The sequence below is a fragment of the Urocitellus parryii genome, chromosome 10, assembly GCF_045843805.1.
Source record: "Urocitellus parryii isolate mUroPar1 chromosome 10, mUroPar1.hap1, whole genome shotgun sequence".
Classification (NCBI taxonomy): Eukaryota; Metazoa; Chordata; class Mammalia; order Rodentia; family Sciuridae; genus Urocitellus; species Urocitellus parryii.
The window spans coordinates 54671228-54689808 of record NC_135540.1 but is presented as its reverse complement, the minus strand read 5'-3'; the positions used below and the strand labels follow the sequence as shown (position 1 = coordinate 54689808).

Here is an 18581-nt window from a genome sequence, read left to right as displayed (position 1 = left end):
CCCCCAACCTTCCCTGCGACAGGGTAGAAGCCAAAGTGCACCCAAATGTGACTCGTAGCCGTGGGACTGCCCTCCCCACCCAAAGCCTAATGCTAAAAACGACTTTCAACATTAGGCTCCTCTATTTACACAGTGGCTGTATACATCCAGACATTTTATTCAAAACATTAACAAATTCTTCTGACCCTGGGAGGAAAAAAATATCCTGAAAGAATGCTGAAGTAGAAGATTTTAGTGGCGAAAGAATAAGAAAATGGGTAATATGTTCTTTGGCACCTCTTTAACAAGCTCACTAGTAAAATCCCAGGATGGGGGCTTGTCTCCAATGAATGAAGAGCTGCAGGAAAATATATCTTTCTCAGGCTGAATTAAAAAAGAAAACAGTCAAAAAGTAATACTTTGTTCATCTTTTCCAATCATTTACACAAAATTTGGTCCACGTCTTCATTTACCAGTCTGTTTTCCTAAAATAAAAACAAAGCTATACCTTTGGTTGCAGCATGAAAACTCTTTTGGTGTAAGAGCTGGTGCCTCTGGATCCTCAGGTAGACTTCTCGTTATCCTCACCAATCTTTTGGACCCGTGAATACTTTTTGCATGATGACTTGAAGCAGCCAGGAGGCCAAGACAGTGGCCAGGAGAAGCAGCAAGGAATTGAGCCTTGTACATTTTTTTCAAAAAAATAAAAGATGGGGAACCACCACGCTCGAGATAAGAAATTAGTCTGTGAAGAGACTTTCAAGTTCTGCAAAGGGGAGGAAAAAAGCAAAATGAGACGTCTTTCATGATTCGTCCCCTAACTTTTTTCTTAATTAAATGGTCATTCATTGTAACTTAACAGGGGAGGCCGAGTCTGTATCCCATGGCAGTAACTGCTGTTACCCCCTTTCCTCAACTCTGCTGTGACTCTAGTCCTCAACATACCAAAGCACCTTTTCCTGTTTGAGGCACATGCCATTTCTTTTGCCTATAATTTCAGTAAGAAGGGAGACGTGGGAATGGTATTCAGTAGTAATGATTTCTAGAATGTGTGAGTGTCACATCTAGCTGCCTCTACTTGAGCTCAGAAGGTTGAACATATTGAAGAGGAAAGGCGAAAAGTTTGATTTGGTAGTGTGAAGAGGCATCTAGAAGGAAGTGTTAAGAAGGAACATGGAAACAGTAAACTACAGAATAGGAGAGAGAACTACAAGAAGAAATAAAGGAATGTGTAGAAAAGGTATTTATCAGTGGACACCAAGAGATGGATGCAGGTTTTTCCAGAATGACATATCGACCACTCACAAATTTTCCAAACATTGTATGTACTGAGAAATACTGCGAAGTTTATTCAGAGATAAGTAAGTCAAGGTGTTGGGAGTTGCAGACCAACTCTATTACACTAAAAAACCACATCAAAACTTGAAAAAGAGCAGTGGAGGAGCAGATCTACCTTGGACCAGAGGGAGAGAGGAGTTAGGGAAAGCTTTCTAGAAGCTCTGCAAGAATGAATAGGAGAAGAAAGAACAGTTCCCCCTGGGAATAGGAAGAAGCAGAAATAAATAAGGAAGGAGAAGAAGGGAAGCCAGAGGGCATCCAGAGATGTACCAAAGCCAGTAACTCACAAGACATTTGTTTTGCCTGATTAAAAAAGAAAAAAAAAAAAAACATGGCTGTCTCTCTTTCTAAAAATTAATTTATGTGCTTTGAGAATAGAGCAGGTACCAGGCTGTCCCATGATACTTGTACAGAGATGGGTCCTAAATTTTAATCTAGTACATCTCTCTCTTCAATTCCAGTATAAATCAGCTGAATTACTAAAACACCACAATGTGCTCTGCGATTTTACAGCATTCCTCTCTTTACATGGCCTTTCTCTTTGTGAAGTTATTTGGCTTCCTATTAAGAAGCAGGTGTGGCTCTAAGTATAAGTGGACTGTTGAACCCCACATCTGGGTGGGGCCAGCAGTTATTCCCATGAAGCTCTCTCAAACCCCACAGTATGAAAGGGGTCCTCTGAATTTCAAGAAAAGAAACCATCCGAGGATCGTCACTGCTCTCACCTTTTCATTGGCCATTGAATGGTACCACCAAAAGAGCCGTGTTGTGATATAATAAGCAATGATCACATCAACAGTGTAGTGTTCATGCGCTACAAGAATGCAGATGATCCCGGCGGCACTCAGGAGCCAGCAGATTAAATGATACCACCAGAAGTGACGAGGCGAATCTGGACAGTGGAAAAATTATAGAGTTAATGAGATTCCCAGAGATGATTTTATCTATCGATCGATCTATCGTGGAGCTGGGGATTGGACCCAGGGTCTTGCTTATGCTAAGCAAATGCTCTATTACTGAACCACACCTGCAGCCCCCAGAGATTAATGATTATAATCTGTCCTAATTACCTGGAGTAAAATAATCTAGGATTGGGAAATTACTAGAAGGAGAAAACTGACCCAGATGAGTCACTATGAACCATCCAGGATTTGCTCAGATAGGACTGGGCAGGGGGAGGAGGTAGGGGCGGTGGAGGTGGGGACAGACCATGGGTAGAACAGGTATAACTGTCATTCACTGTGAGGGGAAGGCAGTGGCTCATAACAATAGATATTCGAGGCCTTGCCCTCTGCTAATAAGCTGTTTAATAGGGAAGAGAATGGATTTCTTATGAGGTTGGCTGGAATTGGCTCCTCCTGGCTCACATAAGTAACCATGCTGGAAAGAGAAGCAGCAGGTGTCAAAAGAAAAGGTGCTCATTCATGAAAATAAGGGGAAAATGTCAAAGCAGGGGAAATTTCAGGTTATAAATGTACTTTTGTTTCTCCCTTGTGTGTCTGGGGTGGAACAGGGAGTGGCCCTGTAGCAAGCAATAACTTGACTCTTGGCAATTTCATACTGTTATCGACAACAGCCCTGGGAAGCACTGTTCCCTATGAAAACCTTAGGAGTCTTGCCCATTCACTTATAGATTTTTAGCCTTCCTTTTTAGTCATTCATTCCATCGATTAGCTGTTAGAGAGAACTGCAGAACTGGTGGGTTAAACAGGGTGGGACTTCTCACCCAAATGTTAATGACAGGCACAAATGGAACCTATTCATCTCTAATTACTTGGTCATCTGTTTCATTTCTTTCTTTTTCTATTTTAAAGCTTTATTGGCTCACAATAAAAGTTTAATAATCCAATAAACTGAAATTTATCCTCTATTTAAACTTTTTTATATTCTCAGCTGACATTTTCTTTCCAGTGTAGAAGAATGGTTGACTAGCAAAAGGCTGCATTCCTAGAACTTCAGATGAAACACCAAGTCAGTCATCACTTCAATACAAAATCTCTGTGATAAAATAGCTGTTGCTCTTTTGGTACCAGGTAAAAGAGAAAGGGAAAGTAAACTTATATTTGCATTTGAACGTCTGATTTTCTAGTTTTGGATGTGCTATTTATTCACTTGCTTCACTGTATAACCAAGTTCTCCAAGGTAACTAAAAGAAACCCAGAATTTTCAAATTTTATTTTATTTTTTTGGTACTGGGGATTGAACCCAGGGGTGCTTAACCACTGAGCCTCATCCCCAGTCCTTTTTGTATTTTATTTAGAGACAGGGTCTCACTGAGCTGCTTAGGGCCTTGCTAAGTTGATGTTCCTCCTGCCTCAGCCTCCTGAGTTGCTGGGATTTGAGGCATGCGCCACACTATGCCTGGTGTGAATTTTAATGCTGAGAGAGACTTTAGTCTTAGGGCCTGAGGGGGTCAGATCCAAGCCCACTGTTGATCTGTTAGGCTCAGCAGATGAAAACTGGACAGGACATCATCCTGCAGCACCACAAACCCAGCCTTCCTAAGGTCTCATGCCAACCTTCCCTGATTACTGGGTATTTATGAACAGCTCAAAATGTTCAGGCAAACCAGAGCCATTTTGCATTTTTTTTTTGTCATAAAAAGCAAAGCTGAAGTAGATAAGGAAAAAGGAAGTACCTTGAATGGTCACTTTACTACTCTCAAACTGAAAGTGAGGTTTTAAGAATAGCTGGAAACCCTAACATTTTTCTATGATGCTACCACTGCAGCAGGACCACTATTCATGAATTCAGAACATTGGCTGACCCCTCTTTCTCCCAAAGGTATTTTAAAATAAAAATGGCAAAATGGTAATCCTCTTTGTCCTCCACTCTACCCATAACATGGAGCTAAAAGATGGTGACACAGGTGGCTGGGGTGTGGCTCAGCAGCAAAGTGCTTGCCTCCCATGTGTGAGGCACTGGGTTCCATCCTCAGCACCACATAAAAGTAAATAAACAAAATAAAGATAATGAGTCCATGCACAACTAAAAAATATTTTTTAAAAAAGATGGGTGACATAGATTGTAACTGACTTCACTGTCTGTGTGGGATCTTAAACATGGTGGGCACTGAATAATAATGACAGTGGAGTTGGAGTGGTGGCAAGGTTAAAAATGACAATGATCTTTCCTAGCCAGACATTTGGGGTTAAGAGCATAGCTGATTTCTCCAGGCAAATTTTATAAGGAGTCTAGGTCCCACTGATAATATTTGCACAATTGTGTAAAGCCCTCTTTTGTTAAACCACAAAATGGTCCTGGTCCCACCTTTTCATTTGGTCTCACACTAAATTTAAATCCACTCATCCCAAGAGAGCAAACAAGAGTCCAAGCTGATTAAAAGGCAGGAGAGCAAAACATACATAAATGATGCATGTCATTCTAGAAGCAGACTTTTCAAAGAAACCACTGGAACCTCTACTTCCTCAGAACAACAACACATGGTGTAATTTATAAAGTGACTCTTTTCCCTAATCACAAAGAAACAGGCACAAACATGGAAGACCCTGTTTAGATACAGAACTGGTTATGAATTGGAGTTTGTAGTATTAAAGATTTGCCATTTTACGTCTCCCCCCAAAGTGGAGAAAAGCAGAATATAATCCTTTACATGCTACATGTAAATTCACACAACTTTTAAAACCCCAGCTGATGGATGTCTTGGGAGAAAAAATTTCTACATATTGGGTGACCTTCATCAAAGAGAAAGTTAACTACAAGTTGTCAGGCTCTGAGGTTAAAAACCGAACAATAATGAAAATATACCTTGTTTATAGATAGGTAGACTATTCCTTGGCAATTCTATAAGATAAGATAACTCAAATTTCCTAAAATCCTAAACAAAGCCAAGAAATGAAGACCAGAATCTCTAGGGTCAGCTGACTTGAGTCTGAACACCTGATCCTCCAAATTCTGGCTGTAGTCCATGGCCACAGTCATGTGGCTTTCTCTGTGCTTAAGAAGAAAGACTGGGGGGAAACAGTGCCTCCTGTTGCAAGGATTAAATGAGTTAATTTGCATCAAGGGCTCAGAATACTGCTTGGCCTAGAAGTAGTAGTATCACCTCTATGCTACTAGTGTTAATATCACTTGTTCCTCAGTTATTTTGGAAAACTGGCCTTAAGTCTCCTGGGATGTTTTCTCTTCATTATTTTGTGGTTTTCAACTCACAGGGCCTTTGCTCTGACCCTTCTAATCCTCCCCACCCAATCCTCTTTCATAAGTTCCTTTTGATTTCAAATTAGAGAGAAGGTCCTACAAATTAAATAAAACTGTGAGTTAGAAAATAACTTCTTATATACAGGTGGAACTTCCCCTGGCAAAATTTAGAGTTAGAAATATAAACAATGCACTTTCTGGAGCCAAAATTTAGGTATTAAAATATAATGATTAAATTTCAAGAGTCTGTCCCCTGATATTGGTGTATAGTGAGATTTAGCCACGGACCCTGGTTTCCCCCACCCTCACCATATACCATAGAGTGAGTGGAAATAAGGGAGAGATACAGAAAGCCCTAGGCCTTCAAAGCGAGCATGACAAAGACCCCACACTTAGCTAAACCTATTTGGATTAATGAAAGGCCAAGAGAGGAGGAAAGAGCCAGAAAGGGGCGGTAGCGGGAGGGGAGGTCTCTATTTGCAGAGACTCTTTTTCTTCAGGCTGAGTGAAGAGAACTGAGATGTACTTCTAAGAACACTAGGCAGGAGGCATCTTGGATCTAAAGATGAAGGTGAACACCGAGCAGCCTTATGAAGCCTTATGAAGCCTTATAAAGGAAGAGGTGTCACCATTTCAAAAGGACTCTGAGATGATGGGCTCAAATGGGCCCAACCTCAGGAATCTACAAAATTGTGACCTGACAATGAATAAGACATTATTTCATCAATGAAAGCTACCAGAAACACAAGGATTCTGTATAATGGAAAATGACTATATAAATATGAAAACAGATTTCAAGTTCTTGCCTCCAGGTTTCCACTTAAGAAGAAAATGATTGGAATTGGCCAAAACCTTCCATCAAGATAAGATGTCTAGTAAAACAGAGAGAGTGGCTCTAAAACGATGGAATGAAGTGGGACTCAGAAATGGTTTAAGGGGGGAAATGAAGGAACTCCCTAGAATCATGGAATGGAAGGGTCAGACAAATAATTCAAAGTTTATTTACTTTTGGATTTAGAATGGACTAATTCTTTTTGCAATAAATTTAATGTTTCTGTTCTTAGTTCCAATATTAATAAAGCTTTTCATACCTTGAGTTGTTAGGGAAGCATGCTAAGTGTTAGAGAGAAGCCATAGCCAGGTTTTAAGACTTTGGTGGTCACAAATACTTAGTTGAAATGATAACACACACACACACACACACACACACACACACACACAAAGTATTTACATCTGTGTTTTTCATAGCTATTAACCCCAATAGAATAAGGGCTCTCCCATTCATTTCAGAGCCAAGGGACCCCCCTCTGCTACAACAATCAATTACATGGAAATGAGCTATTACTTACATTCTTTGATGAACAAATATGTAAGTGTCAGCACAACTGTGTGACCACTGAAGAGGAAGTCTCCACACAAGATGTGCGACCCAGTTATGGACAATCCACCACCAGAAATCAACCGGAGAATCCGCTGTATTTTTGCCTGAGAGTCTCCATTGAGCTGAATGACACAAGAAGATTCAGAAGAAAATTCACAAGCTGATAAAAATTATGTTTCAGCCTAAGTGTGTGACAGAAAGGTCACCAGGTTGTGATTTTTCCCTCCCTTCTAACCTAAAATGTCAAAAAGAATCCAAGGGGAAGGTCCTCAAATTAGATTCCATGCATTGCCAACCTGGCCAACTTTATTGACACATTTTAAATTATTCAATATGTTGCTAATAATATGTTTTGGTGGCATTGTGTCCTTGGGCAAAGCTTTTAAAAATATTAATAACCAATGACTTCACCACAGTTATGCACTAAAAAGCGGATCAAAGCTACTTTCTTTCCTTTTTGTAGGGGGGAAGTGGAGGTTTGGGACAGTTAATATTTTATTCTGTTGCATACCACATTACTAAGATTCTGCAGTGCCTTCGAATCTTGTATTAAGTGGGCAGCCTCAAGTGTACCTAACAGCTATATTAATTTTTATATTTATTATTATATTAATTATTATATTAATTTTGATCAGACGATCAAAACACTACAGTTAAAAAAAAGAAGAGCTGCAACTCATTAAATCATTCAAATAGGATTGAAAATGACAGATTAGTGATGTACTGGCAGTTTTAAAAATGACTAGCTTTGATCAGGGAAAACATCCCCAAAAGAACCCATGTGCTGAGGCGCAGGATCAAGAGAGGGCTGCTGTGGTCAGGGGCACTCTATAAACCTCCTAGAAATCATTATGGTGAAATGGAAAATAATGTTGGGCTAAGGCAGGAAGTGCAGGCAATGGGCAAAAGTTTACTAACCCTATTAAACTTTAAGCACACAGGAAGGAGTTGGTCAAAACAGTAGACATAGAAAACCGGAATACAGAAATGCTGGGGGGAGCTACGTGAAAGGTTTCAGATGAGTCTAGAAAAGCACCGAGAGGCTTAGAAAATCAAAGGATACTTGGAGAGAGATCAAGAAATAGTGTGAATGGAAGAGAAACACAGAGAGCCCATGACTGACTACTTCTTAGGAACCTGGGGGACAGGCTTATGACATGCTGCTTTTTGTACTCAATGATGATCCTTCTGAGAAACTGACCCTTGACTCCTGGCTGGCCCAACCTCCATAGTGGTACTCTGGTGGTGCGAGCACAGTCAAATCTTATGCAAGTGGATGCATGAATGTGGGAGGGTCAGAATGTGCACAGGGGGACGAGAGTCTAGGAGGGGAGAAATAAGTCAGTCCCCAAAGCAGGTGGCAAACCATCCTATCCAGGACAATAAGGAACTGGGTCAAGAATCCTTGCCTAAAAGATCCCTCTTATGGTACAAAAGTGTCCTGATTTTAAAAAATCATATTGGGGTGGGGGCCACTGGGCTTGTGGCTCCGTGATAGAGCACCTGCCTAGCATGTGTGAGGCACTGGGTTCGATCCTGAGCACCACATTAAATAAATACATAAATAAATAAATAAATAAATAAATAAATAAAGGAATTGTGTCCATCTACAAATAAAAAAAAAATGTTTAAAAATCTTATGGATCCAGAAAGCCTTCTGGTATTGAAGAGACTATTGTAAAAAGTTGAACATACCAGATTGCTTGGCAGTTAAGAATAAGGTGCTGCGTAGAAAATGACAACACAAGCTTAGAGGAAGGGAGGGTGGGAAATGCAACTGTAGGCTTTAAAGGAGTTTCAAAAGCATGCAGACTGTTGACAGAGTTGCATGACTCGCTTCAGGCATAGAAGTCAGGCGACAAGCTATTAACACTGCGACATGCCCTTGGTATTGAGGATTCAGTCAAGCCATGTGCTTTATCAGATGGGCCACATGAGGAATTTCTTCTGATGAGGTTGGAACAACTACTGCCAACACTGAGATCAAATAAAAAGGTACATACGCTCTGTCCAACCATTGTGTTCCCAGTTTCAAAGGACATATTATTCTTCATTTCAAAACCATAACATTTTTTTTCTCTACTCACATATCCCAACTCTATAATTTTCTGAAGGCAAAAACGCTTAAAGCCCTCAGTCCCTTTACTTGGGGTCAACGGTGTAAAGAAATTAGGAGCTGAGATAAACCACACGCCCCCTTTCCTCTGCATTCAGTGGTGTTGGTGGACAGACATCCCTCCCCAAATCCATGGTTTTGTTTTTCAAAATCTCAGTTGCTCACTGTGCCAACCACAGTCAGAAAGTTTAAATGAAAAAATTCCTGAAAAAATATTCATTAGTTTTAAAATAACTTCTATTGCAGTATTGTTATAATTATTCTATCATTAGTTATTGTTAATCTCTTACTGTGCCTAATTTATAAGTCAACTTTACTCATATGTACATATGTATGTATGGGGAAAACATAGTATACCTAGAGTTCAATATCATCTGAAGTTTCAGCACCCATTGCGGGTCTTAAAACATACTCCCCACAGATAAGTGGGGGCTACTGAATGGAGATTCCTGATCCACTTGATTATATATGTTTTTTTTCAGAACAGAGGAAGGATTCTCTTCTTGTCTTCTTAATTCCTCAGTACTATTACTGCCAATCCTAATACATCAATTCATGCTTAGTATAAATGCTAAATAAAACCACAAGTAAAGAAAAGAAAAAAACTGGTGAAGAAAAGGAGAATAATGGGTGTTAGAATTAATGGATTTATTTTTTCTAGTTCTTTTCCAATTTACTGGGCCTCCCCATCACATGTCACAAGACTCTCAATACTATTAATTTCTTTGTTTTCAGACACAAGTCTGTGCAGTAACTGGATATGGAATTAAAGATGCACAAACCTAAAGAGAAGCATCAATCAAAACAGCCAAGCAGACTAGGGCTCCAATGTTCCTAAGAGTTCTTACAACTGCGACCTCCATTAAACACCTCCCATAAAAATAACTGAGGTGCAGGAGAGCCCAATATGGGGTCTGCTAAATCAGAAACTTACAGGCTGTCCCTTTCATTAAGGAGAGAGGTTTTTGGCCATCTATGGCTGGGATAGAGGGGAGAGCTGCCCCGGAGAGCTCTCCCAGGGAAGGAACCCATGCTATCCCAGCCAAACATTCTTGGGTCAAAAGGATTTAGAAAAACTAAATGATCTCATAAAATCATTTCATAATCAATAAACCAAGATTTATCTAAATACACATTGAAAAAATACAAAAGTCTTGACTGGAAACCAAAGCCGGAGTTGGTGGCTGAAGCAAATTTTAAGTAAAGGACTTAAAGTGAGCTGCAGGATAGACGAGAGAGGGGGTAAAATGTGGAAGTCACGGGTTCACGATGGTGACTCCTGTGATCACATCTGGTGGATTGCAAACTGCAGGAGCCAGTCACTAGCTGGGACACCCTCCGATAGTGAGTGATTTCAGTACACAGAGCCCTGGCACGGCTCATCATGAAGGGCATGCCATGGAGCCAGAAGCACAGGCAACAGGTAGATTATCTCACAGCCTCCTAGCCACAAAACTCTGAGCGGCACTCGGTGCCAGCCGGTGAACCACATTTAGAATGCAATTCCAAACTCCTGTTCTGTAGCACCTCATCTCTAATCAGGCAGAATGATCTGGAACCAGAACCTACAGCTGCCTGTGCTTTGGGAAGAGGTGCTGACAAGTGAACACAGCAGATGATTAGTTAAGGAAGCTCCCCAAGTTTCCATCAGGAATGTTTGTGGCTCAGTTATCCCACAGCACATTTACCGATGTGGGTCCTGAAAATTGCACCTCTCTCATGGAGGGTAATCTTTAATCTACTGTCCCTTCCATAATCATAGCAATCCATCCCTGCAAACCTCATCCATTAAAAGGATGGGCTTGCCCTTTTTTTCCTGTGGCCATTTCTTCACTCAACACACTACAACAGGACATTAGAAGAGTTTATTGTGCTTCTGAACTCCTCCCATGCCTTGAATTAGCTTCACTAAAAAGCAGCCAATGTGTACACTGTTTTAATTACAGACACTTTCTGCTTTGATGACTTTGGAAAATTACGGCTTCTCCCAACCACACCTATGTTTGGTAAGGGAGACTGCTGGCTTCTTCAGAACAACTCTATTTTTTCCTTTACCTCAGACATCTGCTTAGTGTTCAGTAAAATATGATGTTAGACTTCATTCCCTGTCTAGAAAGCACATGATTTGTACGCTTCCATTTTATAAGCAAGTCTATGCAGTTACTGGATATGGAATTAAAGATGCACAAACCTAAGGAGAAGCATCAATCAAGGTATGCAAAGGTCTAAGGGGATTAACGGCTCTCTCAACAGGACAGAAATTGATTGCTGCTCAGGGCAGTTTCAGGAGACATTCCCATACAGTGTCTTTGCAGAAGGCTACCCTGCCTTTTACAACTGCTAAAAACTTTGAGGGTCATCCTTGACTGTTTTCTCTCAAATCCATATCCAACTTATTAACACAGCCTATTGATTCTGCCTTCAAAATATATACTGAATTAAATGATTTCTCATCAATTTCACTGCCACCATTCAGGTTTAAGTTCTTATAGTGGGTCATAAGAGCCTCTGAAACCTGTGGTGTGTACCCCCACTACTGGCCCCCAAACTCCCTGCTTTTCCTCTGACCCAAAGCAACTGAAATATTTGCTTGGCCTGGAGCTCATATCCCATCCTGGGGCTGTTCCCTTGCCTGGTTCCTGCTCAAATGCTCTTTTATTAAAGAAGTCTTTCCTTATCTCTCTATAAAATAGTTCCTACCCACTTACTGCCCCTCATCAGACAATCACCTGACTAATCATCATGTGATACATCTGAAATTATCATCTGTCATCCTTCAATAGAACATTAGTTCTAGGGGCAGGACTTCATTTTGGTATTTATTGGGCCTGGGAACATAAGCTCAATATTTGTAGAATGAATGCATGAATGTATAAGAAAATGAGGTTACAAAGCAGAAAAGAAAAATGATGGTAATGTTCAGTTAGCAGAAAATTATATTTTTATACACAAAGATGTACTTTTATCAATTTTGATTTCTTCCCACAATCTAAAGAAACATAAAAAAAAATGTTAGATTTCAGTGAGCACCTATGAAAGTATGTATACGAATGTACCATACAGTGGGTGTTTGGTAACTGTTTTCGTGATTCCCTCTAAATGGGAATGCAAAGCTGCTTACCTTTGGAGCACACTGGAAATGCATTCCAGGCACAGGGAGAGTAGTAACGTACATTGTAATACAGCGATATAGGTATAAAGTTCCAATGATAAAAAAGAATCTGCGCCCCACTATTGACCTAAAGGAAGAAGAGAGATGGGGAAAGACAAGCTTACTGGTTGCTTTTGTTCTTAATGCAATCAATAAAACCTAAGTCAAGAAAGAAAACTTTAACAGGTTAAAAAATAATTAAGAATAGCATTAACAAACCAGTTTCACACAATTTAAAGGCTATGAGCTGTTCATTCTGTAATTCCACAGTGATACTGTACTTCCATTTCCAGAAATAATGATTCATGTGCTACAATAAATGTAGGTGATTTGGAGCCCAAAATGACTAAGTGTGTAGGAGTGTGGGCATTAAAGTAGACCAGGAATTTAGATGATCCCCTCTCTCTTAAAAAAATGTCACTCTTTGCCAGCAAATTCAATGACTTCTATGTTTTCAGTCAACTCATTGATTAATAAAACCCTCAAGGACATATCAAAGATATAAGTGAGCCACAGTCACAAAGGAATTAACTAATGAGCCAGGTGATGTGACATAATTGGACACACAGGGAAATGTGACAACCCATTAAACTCAAATTCTATAAACAAGGTTTATTTGGGGACCATCTGAAGGTATTTTGACAACTTGGGAAATGAACTATATTTTCTCTGACTAAACAAATTTCCAGAGAATTACATTTTGAAGATGTCCAAAGTGCCCTTATATGTTAAGGACATTTAATAGTGAAGCTGTAAATTGATTTACTTACTTTTATTCAATCTCCATAAAAGAGGAAAAAGAGGAGTACGAAGCTTTTGTATGCAGTTTGATTGTGTTTATTGCAGCACTGTTCACAATAACCAAGAAATGGAGATAACCTAAGTGCCCATCAACTGATGAATGGATACGGAAAATGTAGTGCCTATACACAGGGAATTCTATTCATCCATAAAATGATGGCATCCTGTCATTTCTGACAATACGGATGGGACTGGAGATCATCATATTAAGTGAAATAAGCCAGGCACAGAAAGACAAGCACCACATGATCTCACTCATGGGGAATCTAAGAAAGTTGATCTCACAGAAGTTGAGAGTACAGCAGTGTTGCCAGAGGCACAGGAGGTTAGGTGAGCAGAAGGAATGGGTTGAGGTTGATCAGTGAGTTCTAAGCAATGGTTAGACAGGAACAAGAAGTCCTGGTGTGGTATTGCACAGTAAGGTGACGACAGATAACATTAATGTACCGCATATTTCATAAAAAATGTTTAAGGACTTTAAATGTTTCCACTATGAAGAAATGATAAATGTTGAGGAGATGGGTATGTTTAATTTTATTTAAATATTACGTATAAGGAGGCTGGAGTTGTGGCTCAGCAGGAGAGTGCTCATCTAGCATGTGCAAGGTATTGGGTTAGATCCTCAGCACCACATAAAAATAATAAAATAAATATATAAATGTCCAACTACAACTAAAAAAATTATTTTAAAAAATATTACATATAGGGCTGGGGTTGTAGCTCAGTTGTGGAACGTTTGACTTGTACATGGGAGGCACTGGGTTTGATCCTCAGTGCTACATAAAATAAATAAAAGTATTGCATTTATCTACAACTAAAAAATGTATTTAAAAAAATATTACATGTATTCAAACATCACATGACAGTTCAATTTTTTCTTAACATTTTTATGTATGAGTTAAAAATCATTTAAAAGTAAAGAAAGACAAAAATGCCTAGGTAGACATCAAGGGGTCTGAGTGTCCTCTCAGCTCAAGGTGACAGTCCCTTTTTTCTTGTTTGTTTGGTCTAGAAGCTCTGGCTCTGAGAATGGAAAATGAGTGGGATTCCTTTAACCTCTGGGTTGCTAGTTATAACTTCTCCAGAACATAAAATATACTATTGCAATTTTCCCACTCAGAGCTACCAGACTTTCCAAAGTAGGACTGATCAAAGACTTCTGGAATCACAGTGAATTTCAGGGTGAGACATGTTTGAAGTTTTTCCAAAGACTGTGGTTCTGACATGGATCAAGTTCTAATTCAGGTAACTATTGAATATTCTAATTTAAAGAATTATGTACAAATACATATTTTGGCTGCCTGACACCAGTAGCTATTTTAAGAATGTTTCAGGGTTTCTGGGATTAAAAAAAAAAAGAACACTCTCTAGACTATGAAAGAATTTCTTTATTCCAAGACTTGCTATCCTAGCTCTGCCTTTTCTCCTACTGAGCAAGGTAACAAATAGTGCTCTCTCCCCACTTGGTTAAAGGAAGAACAATTCACCCTTTGACTCAACCACAGGTCCCAGAGGAGTGCTGTTTGAATTGTGCTGCCTGCTTTTAGACAAGGTCAAGGAATGAGCAGAAAATTATAAGTTCATTATATTCATTCCAGCATTCTGAGTTTAGCTATACTCAGAACAGAAAACTTAGGTGAAACAAGCACTCTGTAGCATTATGTAGAAAAATAACCACTGCTTATGATTTCTTTCCCACAGCTTTGAAAGGTGCTTTTAATAGAGCAAAGAAGAATTTCTCATTGGGCTGAGATGTCTAAAAGAGGTAAAGCTGGGTGTGGTGGTGCATGCCTGTGATCCCAAGTTCAAAGTCAGCCTCAAAAACTTAGGGAGACCCTGTCTCAAAATAAAAAGTACAAAAGGGCTGGGGATGTGTCTCAGTCGTTAAGTGCCCTGGGTTCAATCCCCAGTACCAAAAATGAAAAAAAGAGATATAAAAAGGTAAACTCATGTGACTTGTGACTAAAACACTGGATACCATTAAAATGTATGGTGTGATGGCACACACCTGTAATCCCAGCAGCTGAGGAGGCTGAGACAGGAAGATCAAAAGTTCAAAGCCAGCCTCAGCAATTTAGTGAGACCCTAAGCAACTCAGTGAGACCCTGTCTCTAAATAAAATACAAAATAGGGCTGGGGATGCGGCTTAGTGCCCCTGAGTTCAATCCCCAGTACCAAAAAAAAAAAAAAAAAGAAAAGAAAAAAAAATGTGTGGCTTAAGTATATGCCCATGAGTTGTGACATAGGGAAACTTAATCTGGTATCGGAGAGGAAATGAATGTCTAGATGATGATTCAAATAAGCCAAGGTGAAGATTCCACTTCAGGGTGGAGTTCAGCTACTTTTTTTTTTTTTCTCTACTTACCAGACCCTGGAAAATGTCTCTTTTTATATACAGGAACAAAATTTTGCTGCAAATTATAGGAGAAAAAAAAAAACCACCTATGGCCTGGGCAGGCCTATGTTCAGTGTATCAATTCCAGATACTGAAAAGAAAATCACTAACATTCAACAAATATATTCTTTGATTTTCACATATAGCATGCCTTCACTAAGTAAAACACAATTATCAGCTCTTTTACTTAAAACATACCATGAAAGTAATGTGAAAGAAAATGCTTAAGAATGACTTCAGTTTGTAGAATAAGTTTTCAAGGCTGCACCTGAGAAAGTCTCTGGCCAAGACAGACTGAATTCCTCCAATCACAAAGCAACAAAGAACGGGAAGAACAACATGGCATAAGCTCTCCCTTCTAAAAACCATCTTGTGGCAATCATACTGAAACCTTAATTGACTTGGAATCCTCAAGCTATATCAACTCGGCATGCATCATATATTTTGAAAGCCCCAGACCATGGGTAGTGGTTGGATCAAACTCCTATATTTCAGTGATTTAACTGCTAGAATCCTAGTAGAAAGCAAATATTTAATGACTGAGATGAAAGGGGAGTTGAGGGGTCTTCGTTTTTTATGGACCAGAAGTCAGAATTCACACAGAGAAGCATGAATAACCGCTTTAGATCTATGTCCAATTTTCAAGTGTCTTCAAAGCAAAAACGCTGGCTACTACACTTCCTGATTCCTCCTATTCCAAGACAGGGGTGGGGGAACAGCCGAACCCAGTGAACTCTGAGCTCCTTTGTGGTGCTGAGGTGAAACCAGAAGACAAGTTTCCTTTAGAAATCTAAAACCCAAACCACAGGGACCCAGTTCTAAATTCAGTTTCTTTAAACAAACATTTGTGACTGGGTGGCCCACAGGCCAAAAAAAGCAAAAAACAAAAACACCAAAAACCTAATACTTGAGGACTTTTGAAGACAGGCAAACCTCAAAGCTGGATAGTCATCTCATTAGGAATAAGGGAGGAAAAAAGTTTCCCAGCCTCCTCCCTTTCCCCACTTGTCAAGAGCCTGAAATAACCCAAGCAAGAGTGTATGCTATTCCCTTCGATGGCTCTGGATTTATCATACAAATGCCCTAGCACCCAAGTTGCTAGAAATGAGGAGCCGGGCATTAAATTCAAACACTCTTTGAGTCATCCACCACAGTACTGCTGTATCCTTGCCAGTTTGATTGCTCAGTTAACACTTTTTGTCTAAGTGTCACTAAACTTATTAGGAAGAAAACAAGAAAGACTTACTTGTATCTCAGAAAGAGCCACTGGGTGATCCATAATCCAACTAATATAATCCCATTGATTTCTGATACAGAAAATGCCCATTTCACCCGATCAATGTAATCAAAAAACTTGTCTGGGAGGGGAGGGCTGAGCTCCTTGGGAGGGACCCTCTCGTGCACAACTGTGATCATGACTGTTGTCAAGACGAGGTTGAAGAGTGCGTACACGAAGGCAATGCCCGTTTTCCACCACTCTAGGGGAAACTTGTTCCTCGACTCGGTGGGCATAGCAATTTGGATATAGTCCGGGTACTTTTTGGTGCCCTTTCGCAGCCCATTGGATAAACTCTTAGCTTTACCATTGCCATTTTTGTTTTCTTCCTCGACGGGCTCAGCAGGTCTTGTGTAGGTGTTTGCAGGATCATTGGATTGATTTTCCAAATGTTCTTCAAGTTTTGCTGTCTCTATGATATCCATTGTCCCCAGTCTTCAGATCAAAAAGGAGATGGTAAAGTTCTTGTTCTTTGTGGTAACTTATTTTTTTTGAATCCTTCTACTTCCAAGATCAACATGGACTCTTATAATTGATTTTGTTTCCTAATACAAAATGCAGAAGGTAGCCATCTGATTATTGTTCCTGCCATGTAGCTGTCTGCTGCACGTCCACCACTCTTACGAAAGGAAGCCAATTCTCGTTCCCCCAAAAGATGTTACTATCCCACCTAAAAATAAAACAAAACTATGCTCAGATAATAAGTTTGTCCAATTATCAAAATTCCGAAACAAAAACATTCTCAAAATAAGGAAACAAATACCAAAGCCATTTGCTTTATAAAGATATTGTTAGAACACAGTTGACATTGCAGAGATTGAATTTGTTTACAAAACATTGAACTGTTTAATCCTGGTATTCCTGTCTCTTTTTGAACTGATGTCAGTATAAATAGGAACATTTTAACTATCAATTCCCTTTAAATTTCTTTAAATAAAAGACAGGACCCAACATTGTAAACACTTCAGACTGTGTTACTTGTTGCTAATCATGAAGTCATAATAAGCTAGAACCTGCCCAGAGATCACATCATTCTCTCCTAAGACTGTATCTTTTCTATGAACCTTAAAGAAAAAATTAAAAACTCTGGTGAGTTGCTTCAATCGTCCATGCACGGAATAACTGTTAGTCTCTGCATCTGTCAAAATAGTCTATTTTCTGATGAAAACACGGATGTCCTTTTGGTGACTACATTTAAGAACCGATTCCAGAGCAAGACATTCAGGGTATTTAGAATAGCACTGCCTCAGTTTATCCTTGCATATTCAGAGATGCACACCATGCACAGGAAAAGTTGGCAGCCTTCAAAATAACTTAGCGAAAAGAAATACAGAACCTTGTCCATGTTTCATTTAGAAAGCAAGCTGTTTTAAGGATAAGATCTTTTACTACAAAGTCATGGTAAATTAGTAACTGACAATATCTGACGCAACCATCAGAGTTTCTATCCAACAACAGAAACTGGCATCCAGAGGACTCGCTTGGGGGCACTTACTCACCGTGACACTGATGAGGAAAGGGTAAGCTTGGCTTAAGCTCCACAGGCTCCAAAGAGCAAAGACTTCTTTGGGACACAGAGCACCACCACCAACTCTCTTATACTAGCTAGCAACATGCTCCAGCTGTTCTTAATTTAGCAAAGCAGTATTTTAGTCACACTATGGAACCACCACCTGAAGAGGTTTTCAAACCTTGTAATTAGTCCCCACCCTGAGTACACTGCACAACTTTAGCATAATCCTTAGAATTTTAAAGGACTCTCTTTTCAGGGCAATTTCAGGAAAAATAGGACGAAAAAATTCAACATAGTGACAGCTAAGTCTTTCTTTAATGAAAGAAAAAAGAGAAAATTTAAAACAGCACCCTTAGTAGGTACAGGCTATATTTATTTACAGCTATGAGTGGTAAACAGAATAACTACAAGTGTTTACTGTGCATCTGCTGAAGGATATATGAGGGGATTTAAAGGGGGTTTCAAATAAG

At 39.6% G+C, this 18581-nt stretch overlaps 1 protein-coding gene across 1 annotated transcript; it reads right to left on the bottom strand.

Annotated features, from left to right (window-relative positions):
• Window positions 1–348: 348 nt before the first annotated feature.
• On the bottom strand, window positions 349–17235 carry Sgms2 (sphingomyelin synthase 2). Its single transcript, XM_026403201.2, has 5 exons — window positions 16569–17235; window positions 12097–12214; window positions 6828–6981; window positions 2043–2209; window positions 349–745 (listed from the first exon to the last, which is right to left on the bottom strand). Exons 1-5 carry the CDS (start codon window positions 17021–17023, stop codon window positions 542–544), a joined length of 1098 nt encoding a protein of 365 aa, XP_026258986.1. The 5' UTR covers window positions 17024–17235; the 3' UTR covers window positions 349–541.
• Window positions 17236–18581: the final 1346 nt, after the last annotated feature.

Excerpts from the sequence above, each read along its gene's own strand:
- Sgms2 (XM_026403201.2), bottom strand. The coding sequence starts at position 17,023 with ATGGATATCATAGAGACAGCAAAACTTGAAGAACATTTGGAAAATCAA. Across the intron at positions 12,215-16,568 it reads TGGCTCTTTCTGAGATACAA|GTCAATAGTGGGGCGCAGAT; the intron begins GTAAGTCTTTCT and ends TTCTTCCTTTAG. Across the intron at positions 2,210-6,827 it reads ATATTTGTTCATCAAAGAAT|ATTCGCCTCGTCACTTCTGG; the intron begins GTAAGTAATAGC and ends TCCACTGTCCAG.